This window comes from Pseudorasbora parva, chromosome 17 (assembly GCF_024679245.1).
Source record: "Pseudorasbora parva isolate DD20220531a chromosome 17, ASM2467924v1, whole genome shotgun sequence".
Classification (NCBI taxonomy): Eukaryota; Metazoa; Chordata; class Actinopteri; order Cypriniformes; family Gobionidae; genus Pseudorasbora; species Pseudorasbora parva.
The window spans coordinates 34781444-34803351 of NC_090188.1; the positions used below are offsets into that span (position 1 = coordinate 34781444).

The following is a 21908-nucleotide window of genomic DNA, read 5'->3' on the forward strand; positions in this document are numbered from 1 at the left end:
TTTCAAAAGAAAAAAAGTGGTTCTGATTGGAGATTTGCCAGGTAATACAAATCGCCAAGTCATGCATTGTGAATTATGAAGTAGCGGTGCATGCTTGGCATCAAAGCACCTCAAGCTAGGTGTTCCATATACATGAAAAGATTTGTGAAGTACAAGTGGCCCAAGAGCCAAAGAAAAGTGCTGATGCGTTTCAGATGGGCCAGTAGCTTCTCTAATCGCATTCATAGTTTACTATAAGTGTGTGTGTGTGTGTGTGTGTGTTTGTGTACAATATAAAGGCAGGGATGACACAGGTAATGACTTCCAACTCTTTTATTAACAGAAAACCACGAGAAAAAGGCGAGGACATGATACAAGGTTGAGAGGAGCCATGATGGGTGCATGGCCGCCATTGGGGGCTAAGTGGAGGTCCTGCACTCTCAGGCCATCCATCCGCCAGAGAAAGCAAAAAAGCCTCTGGATTCCAGTGGCTAACTGAAATAACAGCTTTTAAACAGAGATTTAATAAACTAACATCAAAGCTTTTCCCCCGAGCACCTCAGGGGAGAGGGAGCCAAATTCATTAGGGGCCCACTCAGCTTAGGCAACCCAGATGACAAACTGTTTCGCACATTTTCTCGTGGCACTAAATATAACTTGCCCAACCCTCCTTCACACATACTTCCTACTCTCTTTTCTAGACGCTTGCTCATTTTATGACATGATGATGCATTTTGGGGGAAAATATACTACTTGTACTTTTATTATTTGTGAACTATAGTTCAATTACAGTGTTTGCAAGGCGGCATGATGTTGATATTCATCCAGAATTCTGGTTAGGATTTAAGGGTTGCACAATATATCTGTTGATTTTAAAGTTTTGGTCTTGATCAATATTGGCTATGTAGGGCTGAATTCAGGTTGATTTTTTCTTAGTCATCTCAATGGCAAAAGCCATTGAAGAGAGACCCATTGAAGAAGTCAAACAGAATTCAACCCTAATTGTGCATGTTCATGTTCATCTATTTATATATTAATGTTGTCATATTCTAACGCTTACTTAAAGGTAATCTATAATAACACTAACAATGTTGTCTTTCAATATGTTCACTTACAATTAGATGCCTAAATTCACTTTACTTCAACAGTAAAAACTATTGGTTTTACATCAGTGTATATTTATTTTTAACACAAAATAGACTTGTACTATCAGCTTTCAGTAATCAGCTTTAACATCAAAATAATTAACAGCTTATTGGTATGAGCCAGCATTTTAATTTCGGTACATTCCTAAGGGTTTGCTCTAAAACTCAAAACCTAACTTGCAATTCGTTCTGCCCAAACCGCTTATCGTACAGATGTTTTGTAGATAAGTTTCAGACAATTTCTGGAAAAGTCTTATTTGCATACTAAATTGCAATTGTCTAGTCTTTCTTACTGGATTTAAAGATTTTGTCAAATCTGCGTTATTGGTCAAACAGATAAACTCACACCATTGGTTGTACCTAAGTTGTGTCAGGCTGGTAGGGATGCTCAAACAAACAGCAACACAGAGTCAAATGTTACTTCTGAATATACCTACTTCCATAGATTTTAATGTAAGCCCAAACAGTGGTATGTCTGAATTCATAATATAAAAACAAACAGTAGGTAAAAGGTACACAAATGTCCTATTACTGTACTTCTGCTGAAATTTTGAAATGTACATTCGATGGACAATTTACTATCCCCTAAAGCCAAAGGAGAAGATTTGTGAATGGCAATAAAGCGACACAAATGACGTTGGTAGGTCAGATATGTGAGAATAGCATTGTAGTAGATCTGAATTTCATTCATAATATCCATACTCAAATTATATAGAACATACTATTTTAATGGTTGTGAAGTAAGATTCAAACTAAATGTAGTATCTACAGATACACAGATTTAATCTATGAAGGATTTATTATTTATTAATCGATAAGGATTGTCTGCATATTACATAAATAATTGTAATTGTTTTACTGATTTATACCCATATAATCAACTATATAGTCATGATGGTGGTATTTTGTTTATATTAAACATTAAAACCTAAACCCATGCTTCTTTTGCTGCCTTGCAAACACTGATATTTCTTACTGGAAATGTGAATCTAGACGTCTTTGTGCTGTTGGGGCAAATGAGAGGAAAAAGCTATGCCTTTACTTCTTCCTGGTGGGAGTGGGAGACTTCATGCCACGGGGCGGTGCGGGGGATTTGGCATTTTGAGGAGGAGCTGGAGACTTGGCCGCAGCCGTGGCAGGTGCAGGGGTGGCAGCCTTGGTGGTGGGAATTACAATTGGACCTGTGGGAGGCATGATCCTCTTGGGCGAAGATGTTGGTTTGATGTCCGGAATCTTGTCGCCGTGTTTGTACACACTGACAACGATATCCACCGACTCGCCCCCAAACTTGTTTTGCACCGTCATGGTGTACTTGCCGGAGTCCTCCAGGGACACGCCTTTGATGGTGAGGCTGGCGAACTTGCCCGAGTCCATGGAAATGACATACTGATCGCTGGGTTCTACTTCTTGATCATTCTTAGACCAGCTGACCAGAGGTTTGGGGTCACCGCAGACTGTGCAGGTCAGACTCAGAGTCTGAAGAAAAACAAACAACAGATTTGATAAATGCATATTTAATCTGAAACATTCTCTGAGGAAGTATTTTGTCATTATCATATTAAGGGCATTAGCATGAGAAACATCATGACGTCATAAGGAAGATGCACATAATTCCAAATGATAATATGATATTCTGATGGTGAGATGGCAACAAAAATTCCCAAATTCCCAATTGCCAACAATTGTTTTGAATATATATATATATATATATATATATATATATATATATATATATATATATATATATATATATATATATATATATATATATATATATATACTTGATATTTTACATATCTATAAAAATTAATACTTATATTTTACATGTAATAAACATTAATTAAATAACTATAGGGAAGTTATTATCATTAAAAAGTGGCCACATATTTTTTCTGAAGCCCTTTTTTATTAATTGTTATCAATTCACAATGAAACATGTAGGTCTATAACATCTTATGGAGAGGAATATATTTCTGAAGAAATGTTTTTGAATTTACAAAGGTGTCAGTGATAAGCTCTTGTACCCATATAGGTAAAAAAAATAATTTCAACATAGAATCAGATTTATATTGCATTTTTCCAGGTTACATGACATATTTCACAGTAATGGATATCAACAAAGCGACTCTTTGGGCTTTTTATGAAGAGTGGCTCAATGAAAACTAAAATATACAGTACACACAAAGCCCTGAGGGGAGTTCTCACTGGAAAACCACAGTATACATGACCTCTGTAGGTCATCATGTGAAAGGTCTCCTCTCCCATGTGAGTTCACCTCATCTTTCCTTTAATGGATCTGAGAGCCACTGACCTGCTGTTTTATTTGATCTGAAAGAAAAAGGATGCCGGCATTTCCAGCATCAACTATTCAGGCGAATCATAATCCCACCAATATCCTTTCACAGGGAGAATACAGCATATTCCCCAAGCTGGCTTCATGCTGCTAGCAAGCAATGGATTATGAGGCAGAAGACAATGGACATGGATCTTAGGGAGCGGAGGAGTATGACGCTCTCCAACACGCACTCCCAGGGTTGAAGGGAAGAGCCGCAGAACAGTGCTCACCGGCACGACTGCCTGCGGCAATACAGATCACTAATGCGTTGGCTACAGCTCTACATGGGCTTCTGAAAGGAATGCTCCATTTGCATTACAAGTTTAAGTCTATTGACAACACTTAAAGCATAATGTAGATTATCACAGGAAGTAATGTTGACTCACTGCTCAGTTTGCAATAGCAAACAAAAATGTGTGTACAGTAAAACACTCGGGAGACAGTTACAGTAAGGTACTTATGATGGACACGGTAGTGGATCCTAACAATAAATGTAGGTGGGTCAGATCTTTAGTGCTAGCCTGACGTCGTCATACTCAGATTCTAGTCAGAATATGAGTCTGATACTGCTCCATTGGGCTTTTATTATAGAGGGAAAATGCCTCTACGCTCAACTGGACAGGCCTACAGTCAGTAAGTGACAATCAAGTAAGTGATGTATGTTGAGTGACGCAAAGTTGTCAACAGAACTCTGCATGCTAGTTGGAAGAAGTATCAGAAGAAGATGAGCGTAAACGATTTTTGCTGGTGTTGTAAAAAGATTTTAATAATAATAATAATAATTCATTACATTTATATAGCGCTTTTCTAGGCACTCAAAGCGTGCCTAGAAAAACTTTACATAGAAGGGGGAAACTCCTCAACCACCACCAATGTGCAGCATCCACTTGGATGATGCGACGGCAGCCATATTGCGCCAGAACGCTCACCACACACCAGCTGATTGGTGGAGAGGAGACCGAGTGATTAAGCCAATCAGGATAGGGGGAAGATTAGGAGGCCATGATGGATAGAGGCCAGTGGGCAAATTTGGCCAGGATGCCGGGGTTACACCCCTCCTCTTTATCGAAGAACATCCTGGGATTTTTAACGACCACAGAGAGTCAGGACCTCGGTTTAACGTCTCATCCGAAGGACGGTGCTCTTTGACAGTACAGTGTCCCCATCACTATACTGGGGCGTTAGGACCCACACAGACCACAGGGTGAGCACCTCCTCCTGGCCTCACTAACACCTCTACCAGCAGCTACCTGGTTTTCCCAGTTGGTCTCCAATCCAGGTACTGACCAGGCTCGGCCCTGCTTAGCTTCAGTGGGAAACCAGTCTTGGGCTACAGGGTGATATGGCTGCTGGTTATTTTAAGGATACACAGAGTACTTACCAACATGATCATGATTTCTGAGAGAAACAGTAAAGGGGAATGCATATACAAACAAGTTCTTAATTTAGTAAACAAATTCAACCCAAGCACTTTTTTGTGACATGAATGACATTACTGCTCCACAATGGATCAAGGCCACACCAAACCTCCTACCTCAAATGTTGTGAGCGGGGCTAAGTTTGGCTGGCATCCAAGCTATCGTAGTGCTAGTTTAAGCTATATAATTAATACAATCAATGTATTAACAAAAAATGTGACTAAGTTGTTTTACATTCGAATGACTCTCCACCTTGGTGTGAAGATCTGGAAGAAATGCCAATCTCATGGGGGAGGGACACTCATCTAATCTACCGCGAGACAGATCCAGTCTAGCCATGGCACGGGCCATTACATCCAACAGTGGATGTAACAGAGGGCTAACACATTCAGATTCTTCCTCTGAGCTGCCAGCAAAATGCTCTCTGCTGGATTGGACAATGCCAGAGGCTGGGCTTCCTGATCAAGCAAATTGCTTGAGCCAGCAATCAAGAATTAAAAAACAGTGACCCTTCCCTGAAAGTCATTGACCAGCTCGGCCGGTGATTTCCACAATCTAAGACTCCAAGCTGGTTCAGCAACAGTGGGACCCGAACCACGGGGTGCAGACATTTGTCCCTCATCCCTTAAGAAGAGAGTCAAGCGCAACGGAGCTTCCTCACTGAAAACTTGTCACAGTGAGCGCATCCAGTACACTTGAGTGCTGAATGCACATGCTCTGCTCCTAAGCATACAACGCAAAGATTGTGGGAGTCAGGTGTCAAATAACAAGGACACGGAGGCATACACTTTCTGCTTGAATTCTCCATTATGCTTGATAACACGTTACAAAAAAATGGCTCCTGATCACAAAAAAGATGACAATGTGCATTGCAGATAACCTTTTATACTCACAGGTGCGCCACCTGTGATATCACAGATTGTTGTCAGCCAATGACTATTGTCATGTGTTTAAACGTGCTTCAGGCCCCATTTACACTAATGCGTTTTAGTTTTAAAATGCATTGCTTTTGGTACGGTTATGCCTGTTGTCTACACTACTCTGCCGTTTTCGAACCTCGGAAATGGAGACTGCAGACCCTGTTTTAGTTTGTAAACTCTTGAGTTGGATTTCAGTAAACGGACCAAAATGGAGACTCTTAAAAAACAATGACATGGCTGCCTACATACTACCCACTACCGGAACAGGACAGAACTGTGTTTGGCTAAAGCAATGCATGCCTAAGTTGATCGTAGAGACCATTATTACAATGCTTTTGGGAAATGCAGCCCAGAGCAGCCTCTCTCAGCGGCTCTGTAACATGCCAGCCTTGACAACCGTGTAAACAATAACACGGAGAAAGAACTGCATGCTTTGCTGACCTTGCTGTCCTTTTTAGCAGCCATAGTGCAGTTAAACGCTATACTGTATAATAATGCATGTGCAAGAGTCAACTGTTTTGTATACGCATAGCCATAGTACTTGAATTATCATGTGACTTGTTTACAGTCGTGGAGTTTAGACCGAGATCCTTTCTGAAACACAACTGAAACGCCAGTGTAGATGAGGATCGTTTTAATTTTAAAATGCTGTTTTAAAACGAAAGTCCACTAGTGTAAACGGGGCCGGTCACGCTGATGGCATTCCATGTAGCGTCAACTCCAACTTGAAGTGCCATTTTAAAAAAGGAATCTAGTTCATTATTGGAGCTATTAATACTGAGCTGAGTACTATTAGATTTACATTTTATTTTATTTTATTTCCTTATGTTTGTGACTAGTCTAACAGTCAGAGCTACAATTGGGACTGTTGCTGATTGCTGGCAGCCACTGAGAGGTCGTTGTTCGTCGTTTCGCCGTTTTCAACCGCTTCTCTGATGTTTATGTTTGAATTGCTGCGGTTGGTTTCTGGTTTGGAGGACATTTGATGTTTCTCGCCGCGGGTGCTCACTGGCGGTCTCCCTTGGGCTTAAGCTGCATGGTGGCTGAAGTTTGCACCGGGCTAGCGTCATCCGGGCTCTCGTCGGCGGCGTCCGGCATGATGTTGGGATGTTCTGCTTCTCGGCTGCGCCGCTGTTCCGTCCTGCATTGCGACCGTGGAGCGACATCTGCGCCGGCCCCGGTGTGTCCACAGAAGTGCCCGGAGGAATGTTCTGCCTCTTGCATGGTGCTGCAGCGATCCCCATCGTTTGAATCATCATGAAGAAGACCCATCATCTGATCTTCAGCTGTCGTGCCTCAGCGATGTCATCGGGACACTGCCGCTGGGAGAAATCTGAAACATGGAGTGGACCACAGTGTGCTGCGGAGCTAACAGAGACTTCCACCATCAGCTGTTTTCTGTCCACCATCAGCTCTGTTTCTGTTCACCATCAGCTCTGTTTCTGTTCACCATCAGCTCTGTTTCTGTTCTGTTTTCTGTGTTGGTTGATTGTTTGTAGTATTCTATATTTTTACTTGTTATTCATTTTTTGTTGTTATTCCTCCCCCCCCCCCCCCCCCCCCTTTGTTGCACTTTGAGATTCTTCGGAATGAAAAGTGCATTATAAATAAAATCTATTATTATTATTATTATTATTATTAGTTCATTATTGGAGCGGTTTAGTTCTAAAGCATACTTTGTTTGGGCTATTTGACTAGGCCTGTCCTGCATAGAGTAGTTTAATTAAACACACCTGAGTTTTCTTACACACTTTTCTATGTATTCTTGCGCCTATCATGCAAAAGTTACTAGGCTTACTGGTTTAATGGTGTGGTCATAACATTGCAGTCAAAAGACTGGAAGTAACTTTAATTTCATTTAAGTTGAGTTAGCCTTACTGCACTAATCTAAAGCCAGCACACACTCTACCAGTCAAAAGTTTTCAACACATCTGACTGCATTAGTTTCTTATGATTGTACAAACCTTTAAATCTAAATACTTTTGCTTAAATTCCAGAAATTAGTTTTTTAGACCAATATAATTTTTTGCCAAACCTGTTGGATGAGTTGGAGAAACAAATGCCCAGTATGTGAACCACTTCAAAAGAGCGATGACTTTGATAAAGCTCAAATATAATGATTTAGCCACTTGGCCACAACATTATACTCATTTGTGTTGTTTTATCATATTAAAAGATAAAGTGAAACTTGAAACTTGGATTATTTTCATGGAGAATATCATGGATTGTTGTCAGCCAATGAATATTGGCATGTGTTTAAACGTGCTTCAGGCCCTGTTTACACTACTGCGTTTTGTTTTTAAATGCATCCATTTTGCCCACGGTTATGCTTGTTGGTTTAGCCACTAAAATTATGGTCCAAGTTATTCAACTAAAAAGGCAAATAAAATTAATAAATTAGGTCTTATTTAATTCTATAAACTATAATACTGATCTGCCAACATTGTTGCTATATGATAAATGAAAATAAGCTGATAACATCACTGTTTTCTCCAGAACGACTGTACAGCCAAATCTAATTTTGCTGCAATATTGCCCTGTTTGACACTGTGAAGCTGCTTTGAAACAATCGTGATTGTAAAAGCGCTATACTGTATAAATAAAGTTGATTGATTGATTGATTAATGGTGTGGTCATAACATTGCAGTTGAAAGACTGGAAGTAACTTTAATTTAATTTAAATTCATTTAGCCTTACTGCACTAATCTTAAGCCAACACATACTTTACAAATCAAACGTTTCAACACACTTTACTGAAGTAGTTACTTATTATCGGACACATTTTTAAATCTAAAGGCTTTTGCTTAAATTCCAGAAATTTGTTTTGTTGACCAATACAAAAATGTGTAATGGATGAGTTGAAGAAACAAATGCCCTACATGTGAACTAATTCAAAAGAGCGATGACTTTGATAAAGCTCAAACATAATGATTTGGCCACTTGGTCACTAAATAATTCCTATACTCGTTTTATCATGTTAAAATAAAAAGTGAAACTTGAAACTTGGATGAGAATGAGAAGCTGTAGACTTTTGACTGGTAATGTAAGTCCGGTAAGTGCAATTGAATATTGTACACTTTGTGGTGTTTTTGACATGGTTTTCTTCAAACGGAAAGCCAGATCAGAATCCAATGTCTTTATGCATTGTGATCCATTTTTCACAATGTTATAGTTCACACGTAACGAGTTTAAACAAACCTTCTTTTCCATGATAGTCACAACATCAGGAAGACCACCAACCACTTTGCCACGATCTGACAAGAAAACATAGCAAAGTTAATTTTAGGAATATAATTACATATCAAAGCAGGACCCCCGAGAGTGTTGGGAGTGATTAAGTATACTCACACTTTTCAGCATATGCTTCCGCTCTGAAGGGCAAAAGAAGAATAGCATTGTTGAGTTCATTAGCAGACCATAATATTTTACCCAAACACTGATGTACAGCTCACATGCTTTGCATCTCTAAACATTTAGGAGGTGGAAAGCCATGTGGTGGCCTGGTGCACTGGTTATCTTACTTGAGTCTCTGGAATTCTGCGTAGGCGTTGTCGTAGACTAAAGAGGGGAAACAGAAAAAAAGAATAAAAGTTAAGAGCATATAAAACATGAATACAATTTTTTTTTTAAAGAAAAAAAAAACTGTTTGTCTGTGCGTCTTGTCCTGGAGGCACGGCATAAAATGAAAATCAGCTCTCATTATTTTAATAGCATTGTTTTCCCGCTTCGCTGGAAATAGCTCTTCTTCCCCTACTCATTACTGTCACCATTCGGCAAATCGTATGACCTGTCAGACACCAGCCCTTGATTATGTTTGTCATCACACAGTCTGTTGACTATCTGAAACCACTGCCAGTATCTGAACCTTTGATACTATGATGGCATTTTTTCATCCCTGGATTTCCCTAAATACATTTCCTGTGTGCGCAGCTGCAATGCTGGCCTTTACTTCCAATCAAACACATCTACACAGGATCAATGCCAGAACACGCGTTTCAGGTGACCATTTTGCTAATAACAAATGTGGTGTAGGGTTTGGAGTGATAAAGCCTTTGGAAATAGACGAAATCACTTTGAAAACATGAGAGTTTTCTTCAGTATTGATGTGGCGTTTATCATTTATGCTGATATTGGAGGAGATTGGAAAACTATTTAAGCTATTTTTTAAAGTATTTAAGTTCAAAAGTAATTGGGTTCTTTTTCACACTACTCTCATTTAAAGGCATCATACATTTTGAATAATCTTTTTCTCCCTGAGGTCCATTCATAATGTTTAGTCAAGGTTGTTTTATGCAATTTAGTTTTCTGTGACTATTTACAACATGCTATTTGCCCATTATGATTAAATGAGGAGAAAGTTTCATGCTCAGATGATTTAAGGTCAACAGTCATTAAATATTTTTGGAAAAAATCAGAAAGCAGTATTAAAAAATGACACATCCAAGCAACTCACGTTGTCCAGAGAGGTCCAGTGTACGAGCGTGCGTCTTCTCGGGATCCACAATCTCAATAGTATACATTCCTTTATCCTTATCAGTAGGTTCGACTATCTCCAAAGTTGCCATTGCTGGGTTGCCACCAATTCGCATTCTTTCTGATGCAGTGGTTTTAGATTCCCTTGAAGCACAAAGAGCAGACCTGTTAAATATCTGTTCATCAATGACAGAATAACAAAATCAATACGACCATGTGCAAGTGCAGTGTATGCGCATCACTGATTTTAACATGTCACAACGAAGGCACATTTAATCCCTTTTTAAACTCAATTGTTTTCTCATTTTTCCAGAGAGTAAATGTTAGACATGCCTTTTTTAAAGTGGAGCATTAAATTAGCATGTCCCTAGAGTAAAATTTGACACGGCGTGTGTTTTTTTAATTTATTTATTATTAACTGAATGTGAAATTCCCTTTGCATTTAATACCTTCTTTCCGTGAGATTCAAAACGTGCAACACAGGGAGGAAAGACCCAGAATAGCCACTTCAAAATGCTAATACAGGGATTTGAGAACCCATGCGAGCAGGAAGAGGCTTTTCTCGCTACGTTAGTATTTCACATGCCACTGAATCACCTCCAGGGCAAAGCATTAGGGAACTGCAATCAGAATGATTTGTTTTGTGTCGACAACAGAGCAAGGAACAAGACAGATTCTTTATTCCATGTAATTTCCTGTAGTTCAATAATCTTATTTTTGTTGTACACCTCACACTAAAGCTAAACAAAATTATAGACCAAAATCCGAAAATCATGTTTACATGTAGAGTCGTTGTCACGCCTGGGGACATGAAGAGGCTTGTGCATTTCATTTTTACGGGTATTTGTGAATCTGTTTTTTATTCTAGGAAATCTTTTCAAGTGAGAGTGGAAAATGTGCATACTTTTGTTTCCAATGGATCTTCATCTCCTCGGTGTAATATTTCATGTGGCACACAAGCATAATGCCTTCCGCAGTGCACTGAATCGACAACTCGGAGGCACTGGATCCTATCCAGGTCAAAAAAGAAGGGAAGAGATCTTAAAATTCACTTTTAATCTTTTTTCACAAAAAGCTGCATTGCTGTGATTCACCACTTTAAGCTGAGCTTCTTTTGTTATTTATGCAAAGACTTTCAAGTAGTCACTCAACTAAAATGAACAACTGTTCTTCTCACAACTGCAGTAACAGAACAGTATAATTTCATCATAAAGATTGAAAATTGATTTAGTACATTAGAAATTTAGAGCTTGAGGTAGAAATACCAAATGCTCGAGTTGGTCAAATGCTGTATTTTTCATTGATTGTGTATAAATAAATGCATGTGAAAATATGTGAAACGTCAAGAACGTTCATATTTCACCTCAAAATCATTAAACATACAGTCAAACCAAAAGTGATTCAGACACCAGATGTCATTTTTTTACTAGTGGATGCAGGGCACTATAGTTAATCTATGTGATTATCCTAAGTGAGGATATCAAAATAAAGTTAATTGTGACGTATTATATCCAAAAATTCTTCATACAGTGACTACCAATCAAATTAATAAAAAATTAAGGACCAAAATTATTCAGACACTTTGACCTGCACATGTTTTACTTGTGTTTTTTTTTATATAGCTAATGAGACCTTTTACACCACAGACTGAACAAAATGAAGCATTGCTTGGTCATTGGTTGACCTAAATTGGTATTATCTAATTATTTACTTAAATTTAACAGCTGACAGCTGATTGGTTGATTGTAATTCATTACATGTCTTTTTTAATGTTATCTGACATTATCAAGATGACTTTGTTCTGACAAAGTTTAACTCTGAGTTCTTGTCTTATTTTATCCTGTTTGGCTTAATCACTCTGTCCCTTCTCCACCAATCAGCTGGTGTGCGGTGGGCGTTCTGGCGCAAAATGGCTGCCGTCGCATCATCCAGGTGGATGCTGCACATTGGTGGTGGCGGAGATTCCCCCCTTCTGTATGTAAAGCGCTTTGGGTGTCTAGAAAAGCGCTATATAAATGTAATTAATTATTATTATTATTATTTATTACCTTTTGTAAACTATAGCAACTGCGATAATGTGAGAAAATGTTGAAAGTGTCTGAATACATTTTAGTTTGACAATATATATGTCCATTTTTTAGATTTCCCTCCCAAATTCTCATTACTATAATTGGATAAAGTATATACATACATTCCTCTATTCATATATTCTCCAAGCCACTTGGAAAACACTCATGATGGATGGCTGGTACCTTAAAGGTTAGTTTACTTAAAAATGAAAATTATGTCATTAATTACATGGAATTCGATGGGTCAGAAAAGCCTTCATTGACACCAATGGAGTTTCATGTTTTGACTGGTTTGTAGTTGTTTTTTCTCGTCTCTATAAAATCATTGTAGAACCACTGTAGTGAGATGGGCTTTTTAACGACATATTTAGTGCCTTTTATGGGTCCTGAGAGAGGAAATGACATTAGTGTCAATGAAGGCCTGTCTGAGCCATCGGATTAAAAAAAATATATATATCTTCATTTGTGTTCCGAAGATGAACTGAGGTCTTAAAGGTGTCAAACGGCATGGAGGTGAGTAATTAATGATTGAATTTTCATTTTTGGGTGAACTATCCCTTTAAGATGAATAATAATATATTTTATGTTTCAATTATTTTTATGTATTTTACCAGTCAAAAGTTTCTGTAGCACTTTGTTTTACAGTCGTGTTCCCCATGTACTTATAATAGTAATTACTGCTTAATAACTAGGCACTAACTCTGAACCTAACCCTAAACCTATCCTTATGTAGTTAGCTATAAGATACGAACCAGTACATTCTAAGGTAAGTGCACCGTAAGTATACATACTGTAAGTGCTGGTAGGCAACTGTAAAAAGTTTTATAAAATTGTAATATAATAATATTTGTATCTACTGTAGGCACCGTACTGTACTGCATTTATAAAACATTTTGATGGCTTTAATGGCAAAAAATGGAGAGCATGATGATACGTCATACACACCAGAGACACGACTGAGCTCATTAATGATGTCATCAAAAGCTATGGATGAGAAGAAGAAGAAAAACATTTTAATACATTTTATGGAAAATTTTCCAGCACACATTTATATTTTTCTATATTTGATAAGACAAAACTGAGAGACTATACCTTTGCCAGAAACATCAATCTGTGACACATCTTGGCCTCTGTCATCGGTGATGGTTGCTTTATATAGTCCCACATCCTTCTTGGAGAACTAGTATATAAGGATAAAAAAAATAAAAAAACATGGAAGAAAAAAATAATACAGCATCTCATAAAAACAGGCCACCTGAGTGATGCTTTTTTTAGAGCATTACAGGCAGACCCTGTGCTACATTGTCTTGGGAGTAAATTATAGCTATTTCAAATAGTTTTGTAAAAATACATTTCACAAAAAAATAAAAAATAAATCAAAGAATAACCAGCATTACATAAAATTACTACAGAACTCAATTGATTCACACCTCTGGTTTTAATCCTTTGAGAGTCAAAAGCTCTTAAGGTTATTTTTTTATGTGAAATGCGCTTCATTAGATGTCAGGAGCGATTATAGTAAAAACAGTATAATTTTGTCATGTGTCAAGCTTCTTTGTTGTATTTATCGAGGTTGCACAAGCTGTGCTTCTTTGTTAATGGGAAGAATATCGACTGAAAAAAAAAAAAAAAACCTAGAACAATTACCCTTAACAGTCCAGCAGGGATTATTTCTCTGTTTACTGAAATAACCTTAGCTATGGTACTTAGCATTGAATATGCTTCAATGCACTTTAAATATATTTTAAACTTTGATTAAGGAAAACACAAACAACAAATGCTGCCTGTTAATGACTTAATTAGTGGTCACGACCCAAAAATGGAGCATAAGTTTGTTCTGTGGGAAGCATGGGGAAAAAAACAATGGTAAATGCTAATAATATATCACGTTATTAGCAATATAAACGTATATAGAATTGAAATATTAAGATACAATGCTAAGAGAGAAGAAGAAAAACCTTCCATTTGTGCATCAAATTATTTTTAAAGCAAATCCTGCTAATCTTAGCTGATGCCAATGGCTAATACTGGCCCAGTGTTTGCTCCATGTGATGCTTTTAGATCATTATTCTACTATTGTTTATTTATTAACTGAAAACATTAAATAACATGGAATATAATATTTGGGTTAACACATTTTTTATGTAGACATTTAAATGTGTCACATGGCTTTTTGGCTAACTTTTGTACAACAAGCAATTTTGGAACTACAGTATGTCAGACCACCACTTATTATCCAGTTTGGGCTAACAATTTGTTTTAACCAGTGTTTATGAAGTGAAGTGCTCACATGAGTTAGGGGAAACTTGCAGACTCCTGAGTTTAAGTCAGCAGGCACCTCAGGAATCACCTCTACATTGTCCTTATACCACTGAAACACAGACTCCTTCTTCAAATTAGCCACCTGAAAGTGGTCAGACATGCAAGAAATATATCATCAGTTATTCCAAGACATTCAGTTTGCTTGGGCTAAGTCATTCCCATCCAACTTGCCTTGCAAACAAGGGAGACAGATGCGTTATCCCCAACTTGAAAAGAGAGGAACTCCATAAAGTGAGGGCCTGGAATATAAAATCAGAAAATGAACATTCTGAAAACACGGGAAACTTGAAGAATAATCTAGCAAGCCTACTGAAAAAAAAAGAGGAAAAAAATGCCTAAGGTGGTTTAGCTTGTCTAAAGGCCTGGCCAATGTGCCCAATATTTGGAATGTGCAAAGCTACATATTTTCAAAACCTATTAGTTTCAGTAGAATCTACAACATAACTGAGGGGAAAAGAGTGAATGACATTTTATTAGAAATGTATTCTTCTTCAGAAGCTAGATACAGGTTTGGAAAAACATGAGGGTCAGGATGTGCCTGAAGCCAAATTCTTTATTCAGAAATGCACAAATGTAGCCTGACATGGTCATACTCAATTCTAGTCAGAACATGAGTCTGAAACTGCTCCATTGGGGTTTTATTATGGGGGCGTATTTCGACTGGCACAGGAAAGACCTCAATTGGATAGACCTACAACCAATCAGAGCTACAGACTACAAAGCTACAGATGCTAAAGACATCTTTCCCGTCGACAAATGCCTTGATCGCGGTCCTCTGTTCCTCTTTGAAATTATTACATTTCTGGTGATAATCTGTCAATCATCGCCCTGACAATGTGATTGGTCCGAACAGTTTCTGTTCGGGCATTATAACTCCTCAATGGATCGAGTCCAGACCGAAATTCCTGACCTAAAAATGTTGTGGGCCGGGCTAAATTTGGCTGGCATTCAGGCTAGCACAAATGGCAAATAAACAAATAACAAATTCTACAAAATAAAGGCCTGTTTACACTAAGAATGATAACTTTAAAGATTACTATATAAGCTCCACACCAATATTGTTCTGTTCATTCTAAGCACGTGCTTGTCTGCCACTTTAAGTGCCTGAGTTCGTTACAGCAGGATGGACTCTGATTGGCTGTCAATGTTATTATCGTTCATCACCTGATCAAAACTCTAATCACACTCTCCCAGCTAATTAGGTGCTAAGACATACACTATATTGCCAAAAAATGTGGGGACGTCTGCCTTTACATGCACATGAATTTTAATGACATCCTATTCTTACTCCGAATCCGTAGGGTTTAATACCCAGCTGGCCCACCCTTTGCAGCTATAACAGCATTAACTTTTCTGGAAAGGATTTTCACAAGGTTTAGAAGTGTGTTTATGGGAATTTTTGACCATTCTTTTAAAAGCGCATTTGTGAGGTCAGGCACTGATGTTGGACAAGAAGATCTGGCTTACAGTCTCTGCTCTAATTCATCCTAAAGGTGTTCTATCGGGATGAGGTCAGGACTCTGTGCAGGCCAGTCAAGTTCCTCCGCACCAAACTCACTCATCCCCGTCTTTACGGACCCTTCTTTGTGCACTGGTGCGCAGTCATGTTGGAACAGGAAGGGGCCATCCCCGAACAGTTCTCACAAAGTTGGGAGCATGAAATTGTCCAAAATGTCTTGGCATGATGAAGCATTAAGAGTTCCTTTCACTGGAACTAAGGGGCAAAGCCCAACCCCTGAAAAACAACCCCACACCATAATCCCTCTGCATCAAAATGTACACTTGGCACAATGCAGTCAGGCAAATCCATCGGATTGCCAGACTAAGAAGCTTGATTAACCACTCCAGAGAACATGTCTCCACTGCTCCAGAGTCCAGTGGCGTGCATTACATCACTGTATCCAACACTTTGCATTGCATTGGACTTGGTGATTTAAGGCTTGTATGCAACTGCTTGGCCATGGAAACCCATTCCATGAAACTCTGTATGTTCTTGAGCTTATATGAAGTTTGGAGGTCTGTAGCTATTGACTTTGCAGAAAGTTGGTGACTTCTGCACACTGACCTCAGCATGCACTGACCCCGCTCTGTTATTTTACATGGCCTACCACTTCGTTGCTGTTGTTCCCAATTGCTTCCACTTTGTTATAAAAACACTTTCAGTTGATCGTGGAATATTTAGTCACAAAGAAATTTACCTGAATGCACAGGCGACGACCTATTACGGTACCTAGGTGCAGGCCTAGGTGCTTTATTATATACACCTGTGGCCATGGAAGTGACTGGGATTTGGAGGGGGTGACCCAATACTTTTGCGATGTCAGTATAACAATTTGAAGTCGAAATAATAAAGCATAAAAAAAGCTTTATTAATAGGAGATAAAGATGCACAAACGTTACAGCTCTTTTCAGGTCTTTGTCAGTGTGACAATTTTTTTTGTTCTCAATAAGTATAGAAAGTACGCTGCAGGTCTTAAGCTGATCATTATCATAATGGAACAATCAAATAATCAATCCACAGACTCCAGTTTAAGCCCATCTAGTTCTTGCAACAAAGAACTAATGTTGGGAACAATTACACATCAGGCAAATATGCCATTAACCACTCATAAAGGTAAAGAGTCGAAAAGTTTGTACATCATTATCTCCTATTAATAAATAATTTTTTAGAGAGCAGACCTTTTTCACATTTTCATTCATCACCTGGAAAAAATTGTTCCGAAAGTGATTCCAATGATATAATTTCTCGGTGCTATAAGCTTTATAGCTGTGGTGTTAACTCTGCTATTTATTAATATTTATTCTTAATTGTTATGTTTATAGTTATTGTCCTTGGTGTGATAGGTATTAATAGTTTTTAATAGTAAAAAAAAATAGCAAACATAGTTACTCCAGGGGACACAGTTGAGCCAGGGATAGTGAGTGTATAATGAGTTTATGAAGTGAGCGTAACCTCTCTATATATTAGAAACTTCATTATAAAATGTATATTTATTTGCAACAGTTATATGAAATTTCGGTTGTAAGAACAGTTAATGATCACGTTCTGCAGTGTCATGGTAACATTCTAGGCGAAGACATAGGAAAATTCATTGTCCTTCATTGCTCCCGTTCCAATCTGCTACATTATCACACACAAGTGCTCTGCTCACTCCAAAGTGAGCAGGGGATCGGGAAGCTCACTTCTGTTTGAGTTTCACCCAAAAACATCCTTCTTAAACTTTTGGTCAAATCCACGGCCAATTCTATTTTTTCCCAAATACATATACTAACGATTTTGCTATTGTAAATTATACAAATATTAGCGCTGCTGATAATTACCTAGTTGGTAAATAATACAATTATTATTATTTTTGGGCAAATCTTTTTTCAGCAGGGAACCAATAAGACATTTTGTCAATGATGCAAAGCTTATTTATAAACCTCAAAAAAGTAATAGCGAGAATGCATTACAAAACCACAGGGTCTAATTCAGTCTATCAGAAGTTTATTTCAACAGCTACATCAACACCGATGAGTGCAGTACCCTCTTTCACACGAATGTACTCCCTCCTTTGGAAATCCGCCTCAGCCAACGCTGCCTTGAAGGCTGGAAAAGGAAAATAAAGCAGAAACTATAAGAGGTCAGTGAATAGAGTTCAACAGAAGAGCACAATATCCCAAAATGTGAGCTGCAAAAGGCCTAGAGCGATGCTGGCTCTCACCATCTCCAATCAGCACCAGAGAGGACTGGGCCTTAGCTCTGCCATCTTGGATCTGCACGGTGAAAGTGCCCTCGCTGTCTTCAGTGAAATGATCCATCACCATCTCAATAATGCCCGTAGCTGCGTCATGACTCATTTTAGTTTGCTGTGAAAAAGCCAGAGAGGTAAACATTTCACTCCTGGGCTTTTCTTAGGAGGCTCAAGCAAATGAACATAACAGATGGTAGTATTGCAAAGGAGCTGAATCTATTTATTTGGATTGGTTATGTTTCATTGCACAGTACCAGTTGGAGCTAAACTTAAAGGGACAGTTCACTTAGAATGACAATTCTGTAATCAAATACAACACCTGTATGACTCTCTTTCTACCACATAACATACCATAAATTATTTATAGCAGGAAATCTATGCTGGCCTTTTCAATTCAATGAAGTGAATGGGCAACAATTAGGGATGATGTTCCAGTAGTCACTTTCTGGCTGATATTAAAAGCAGATAATTATGTTAAAGCAGATAAGCATTAAATGGCTAAAATATTTTAATTTTATACTATTATGTCTAAATAAATTTACAAAAAAATTAAATAAAAAAATAACTTTGACAATGACAATTCTAATGTATAGTAGTGTACAGTGCACACATTATTTTGAGATCTGCTAAAGATTACATTTAACAATGTTATTGATTTATTAGTGTTTGTAATTTAAGTTAAGGGAGAGTTCAATAACAAAATAAATTAGATTATTGTATTATACAGTATTTAGTGCTGGGCAATCGATTAATCATTGATCGATTAATCAATATTTTCTTCTTTTTTATGTTCCACAGAAGAAGGAAAGTCATGGGGTTTGGAAGAGCCTGAGGGTGAGTAAATAATGACAGAATTGTCATTTTGGTGGTGAGCTATCCCTTTAATATAAAACTCCCTGATTTCTGTTTATGAAATAATGAAGGCTGTGGTTGTCGGCACCATTCTATTTGACTGTTCTTTACCTCACAGTTGACAAGCTCCTTGTTATTGGCAAAGAATTTGTAGGTCACAGAAGAGGAGATGCCCTCAGCTTGCAGCCAAAAGCGCATACGGCCTCTCTCTAGAATCTTATAGGCCAGTTCAGTCTTCAGAGGAATAACTGTGACACAAGAGAGGTGACGCGTGGCAGAATGACATGTCGCCTTGTGTGTTGTCACAGTTCATACATGACCTTTGAATTTACACATGCTGATCCTATATACAATTTTTTTTTTTTAATTATAATATTTAATATAATATTCCCATCTATGGCTTTTCTAGATAAGGATTCCCATGCCTGGTTTCACAGACAGGATTAGGATCAATAAGGAGATAAACGTGCCTTAGAAGAAAAAAAAAAAAGAAGAAGAAAAAAAAAAACATTACTGGTGTGCATCTTGACACAAAACAATCACAGTGACAAGTTAAGATATGTCAGTGCTTTCGGTTAAAACATCATAATAATAAAAAATCATAGCTCAAAGACCAGTTTTTGCGAGTTATTTTAGCCGATTAAATGTGCTAGAGCAAAGCATAAATAGAAAAACATATGCAGTATAGATATTTCCCAAACACAACTAAGTTTTAGTTTTGCAATAGCTAAAAAATAAACATTTGTAACTAGCCAAATTGTATAACAATAATTATAAATTAACATGTAATGTTACCGAATTGATCCATATTGTGAAACGTTACAATAATTCACATGACTTTTAAAGACTTTATTGAATTCCATGAATTTTCTAAGCATAATGCATAATTTCCTGTTTTTTCCAAGACTGTGGGAACCATGAATACACTGTTTGAATTGATGTGTCAATTGTGCATATTGAACATGGTTCATTCAAGTTGAGTCTGAACTAAATGTTACAAAATTAGATACTAGATAGATTGTAGGTATAAAAAAAAAACTAATATAGAAAAATAATATGAGATGATAGGAGAAATAATAAGTCAATGCTTTTGGGATCTCTCGCAAATGTTTTGTGTTCCCCTAAGAAAATTTGCGTTCGATCGCAAAATGTTTGCGTTCCCCTGAGAAACTTTGCAAGCGAATGAAACGTTTCTCTGGGAAACGCAAAACATTTGCAAGAGAACGCAAAAGCATTGCCAAATATTTGCTATATCTCATATTCTTCACCATGTCCCTTTAGGGGCTTCATACTCTATTCCCTCATCTGGGCCACTTACTTGGGTTGCGTATGTCATAGCTGAGGGCCAACATCTTCTCCAGCTCTAAAGAATAGAGGTAACCATCATTTCTGTCAGCTATCATCATTATCAACACAAGTACATTACAGCAGTAAACACAAATCTTTATTATTCTTATGATTATTGTTATTAATTGAAGAATCTTGAATATATCCAATATCATGGTAACTAATGTAACATCTGTCAAACACTAGCATACCATGCATCTGAAAAGTATTCACAGTGCTTCACTTTTTCCACATTTTGGTATGTTACAGCCTTATTCCAAAATTGATTATAATCATATTTTTTTTAATTCTACAAACAATACCCCATAATGACAACATGAAAGAAGTTAGTTCGAAATCTTTGCAAATTTATTAAAAAAAATAAAAAATAAGAAATCATATGTACAGAAAATTTAACTCATGTACATCCTGTGTCCACCAATCATCCTTAAGATGTTTCTACAACTTGATTTGAGTCCACCAGTGGTAATTTAAGTTGATTGGACAGGATTTGGAAAGGCACACACCTGTCTATATAAGGTACCACAGTTAACAGTGCATAAACCAAGCTCTGAAGTCCAAGGAATTGACTGTAGACCTCCAAGACAGCACTGTATCGAGGCACAGATCTGGGGAAGGGCACAGAAACATTTTTGCAACATTGAAGGTTCCAATGAGCACAGTGTTCTTCATCATTCATAAATTGAAGAAGTTTGGAACCACCAGGACTCTTTCTAGAGCTGGCCGTCTGGCTAAAGTGAGCAATTGCGGGGAGAAGTCCCTTAGTCAGGGAGGTGACCAAGAACCTGATGGTCACTTTGACAGAGCTCCAGCGTTTCTCTGTGGAGAGGAGAATCTTCCAGAAGAACAACCATCTCTGCAGCAATCCACCAATCAAGCCTGTATGGTAGAGTGACCAGACGGCACATGATAGCCCCCGCCTAACCTAGTTTACCAAAAGGCACCTGAAGGACTCTCAGACCATAAGAAACAAAATTTTCTGGTCCGATGAAACAAAGATTAAATTATTATGCCTGAATGACAAGCGTCATGTCTGGAGGAAACCAAGGACCGCTCATAACATGGCCAATGCCATCCCTATAGTGAAGCATGGTGGTGGCAGCATCAATTTGTGGGGATGTTTATCAGCTACAGGAACTGGGAGACTAGTCAGGATTAAGGGAAAGATGAATGCAGCCATGTACAGAGACATCCTGCTCCTGAAAACCTGTTCCTCAGCTCTATGGACATCAGACTGTGGAGAAGGTTCACCTTCCAACAGAACAACGACCCTAAGCACAGAACCAAGATAACAAAGGAGGGACTACGGGACAT

At 38.0% G+C, this 21908-nt stretch overlaps 1 protein-coding gene across 1 annotated transcript in view; it reads right to left on the reverse strand.

Moving 5' to 3' along the window:
- Nucleotides 1-297: 297 nt before the first annotated feature.
- The window catches only part of myom2b (myomesin 2b), a 72977-nt gene continuing 51366 nt past the window's right edge, over nucleotides 298-21908 (reverse strand). The window contains exons 23-36 of the mRNA XM_067421721.1: nucleotides 20566-20610; nucleotides 19359-19495; nucleotides 18366-18510; nucleotides 18188-18250; nucleotides 14833-14900; nucleotides 14630-14743; nucleotides 13432-13519; nucleotides 13285-13323; nucleotides 11175-11280; nucleotides 10251-10414; nucleotides 9319-9355; nucleotides 9146-9168; nucleotides 8996-9051; nucleotides 298-2600 (exon numbers count right to left, since the gene is read on the reverse strand). Of these exons, the coding sequence (XP_067277822.1) occupies nucleotides 2163-2600; nucleotides 8996-9051; nucleotides 9146-9168; nucleotides 9319-9355; nucleotides 10251-10414; nucleotides 11175-11280; nucleotides 13285-13323; nucleotides 13432-13519; nucleotides 14630-14743; nucleotides 14833-14900; nucleotides 18188-18250; nucleotides 18366-18510; nucleotides 19359-19495; nucleotides 20566-20610 (1523 nt within the window). The 3' untranslated portion in view covers nucleotides 298-2162. The remainder of the gene's footprint in view (nucleotides 2601-8995; nucleotides 9052-9145; nucleotides 9169-9318; nucleotides 9356-10250; nucleotides 10415-11174; nucleotides 11281-13284; nucleotides 13324-13431; nucleotides 13520-14629; nucleotides 14744-14832; nucleotides 14901-18187; nucleotides 18251-18365; nucleotides 18511-19358; nucleotides 19496-20565; nucleotides 20611-21908) is intronic.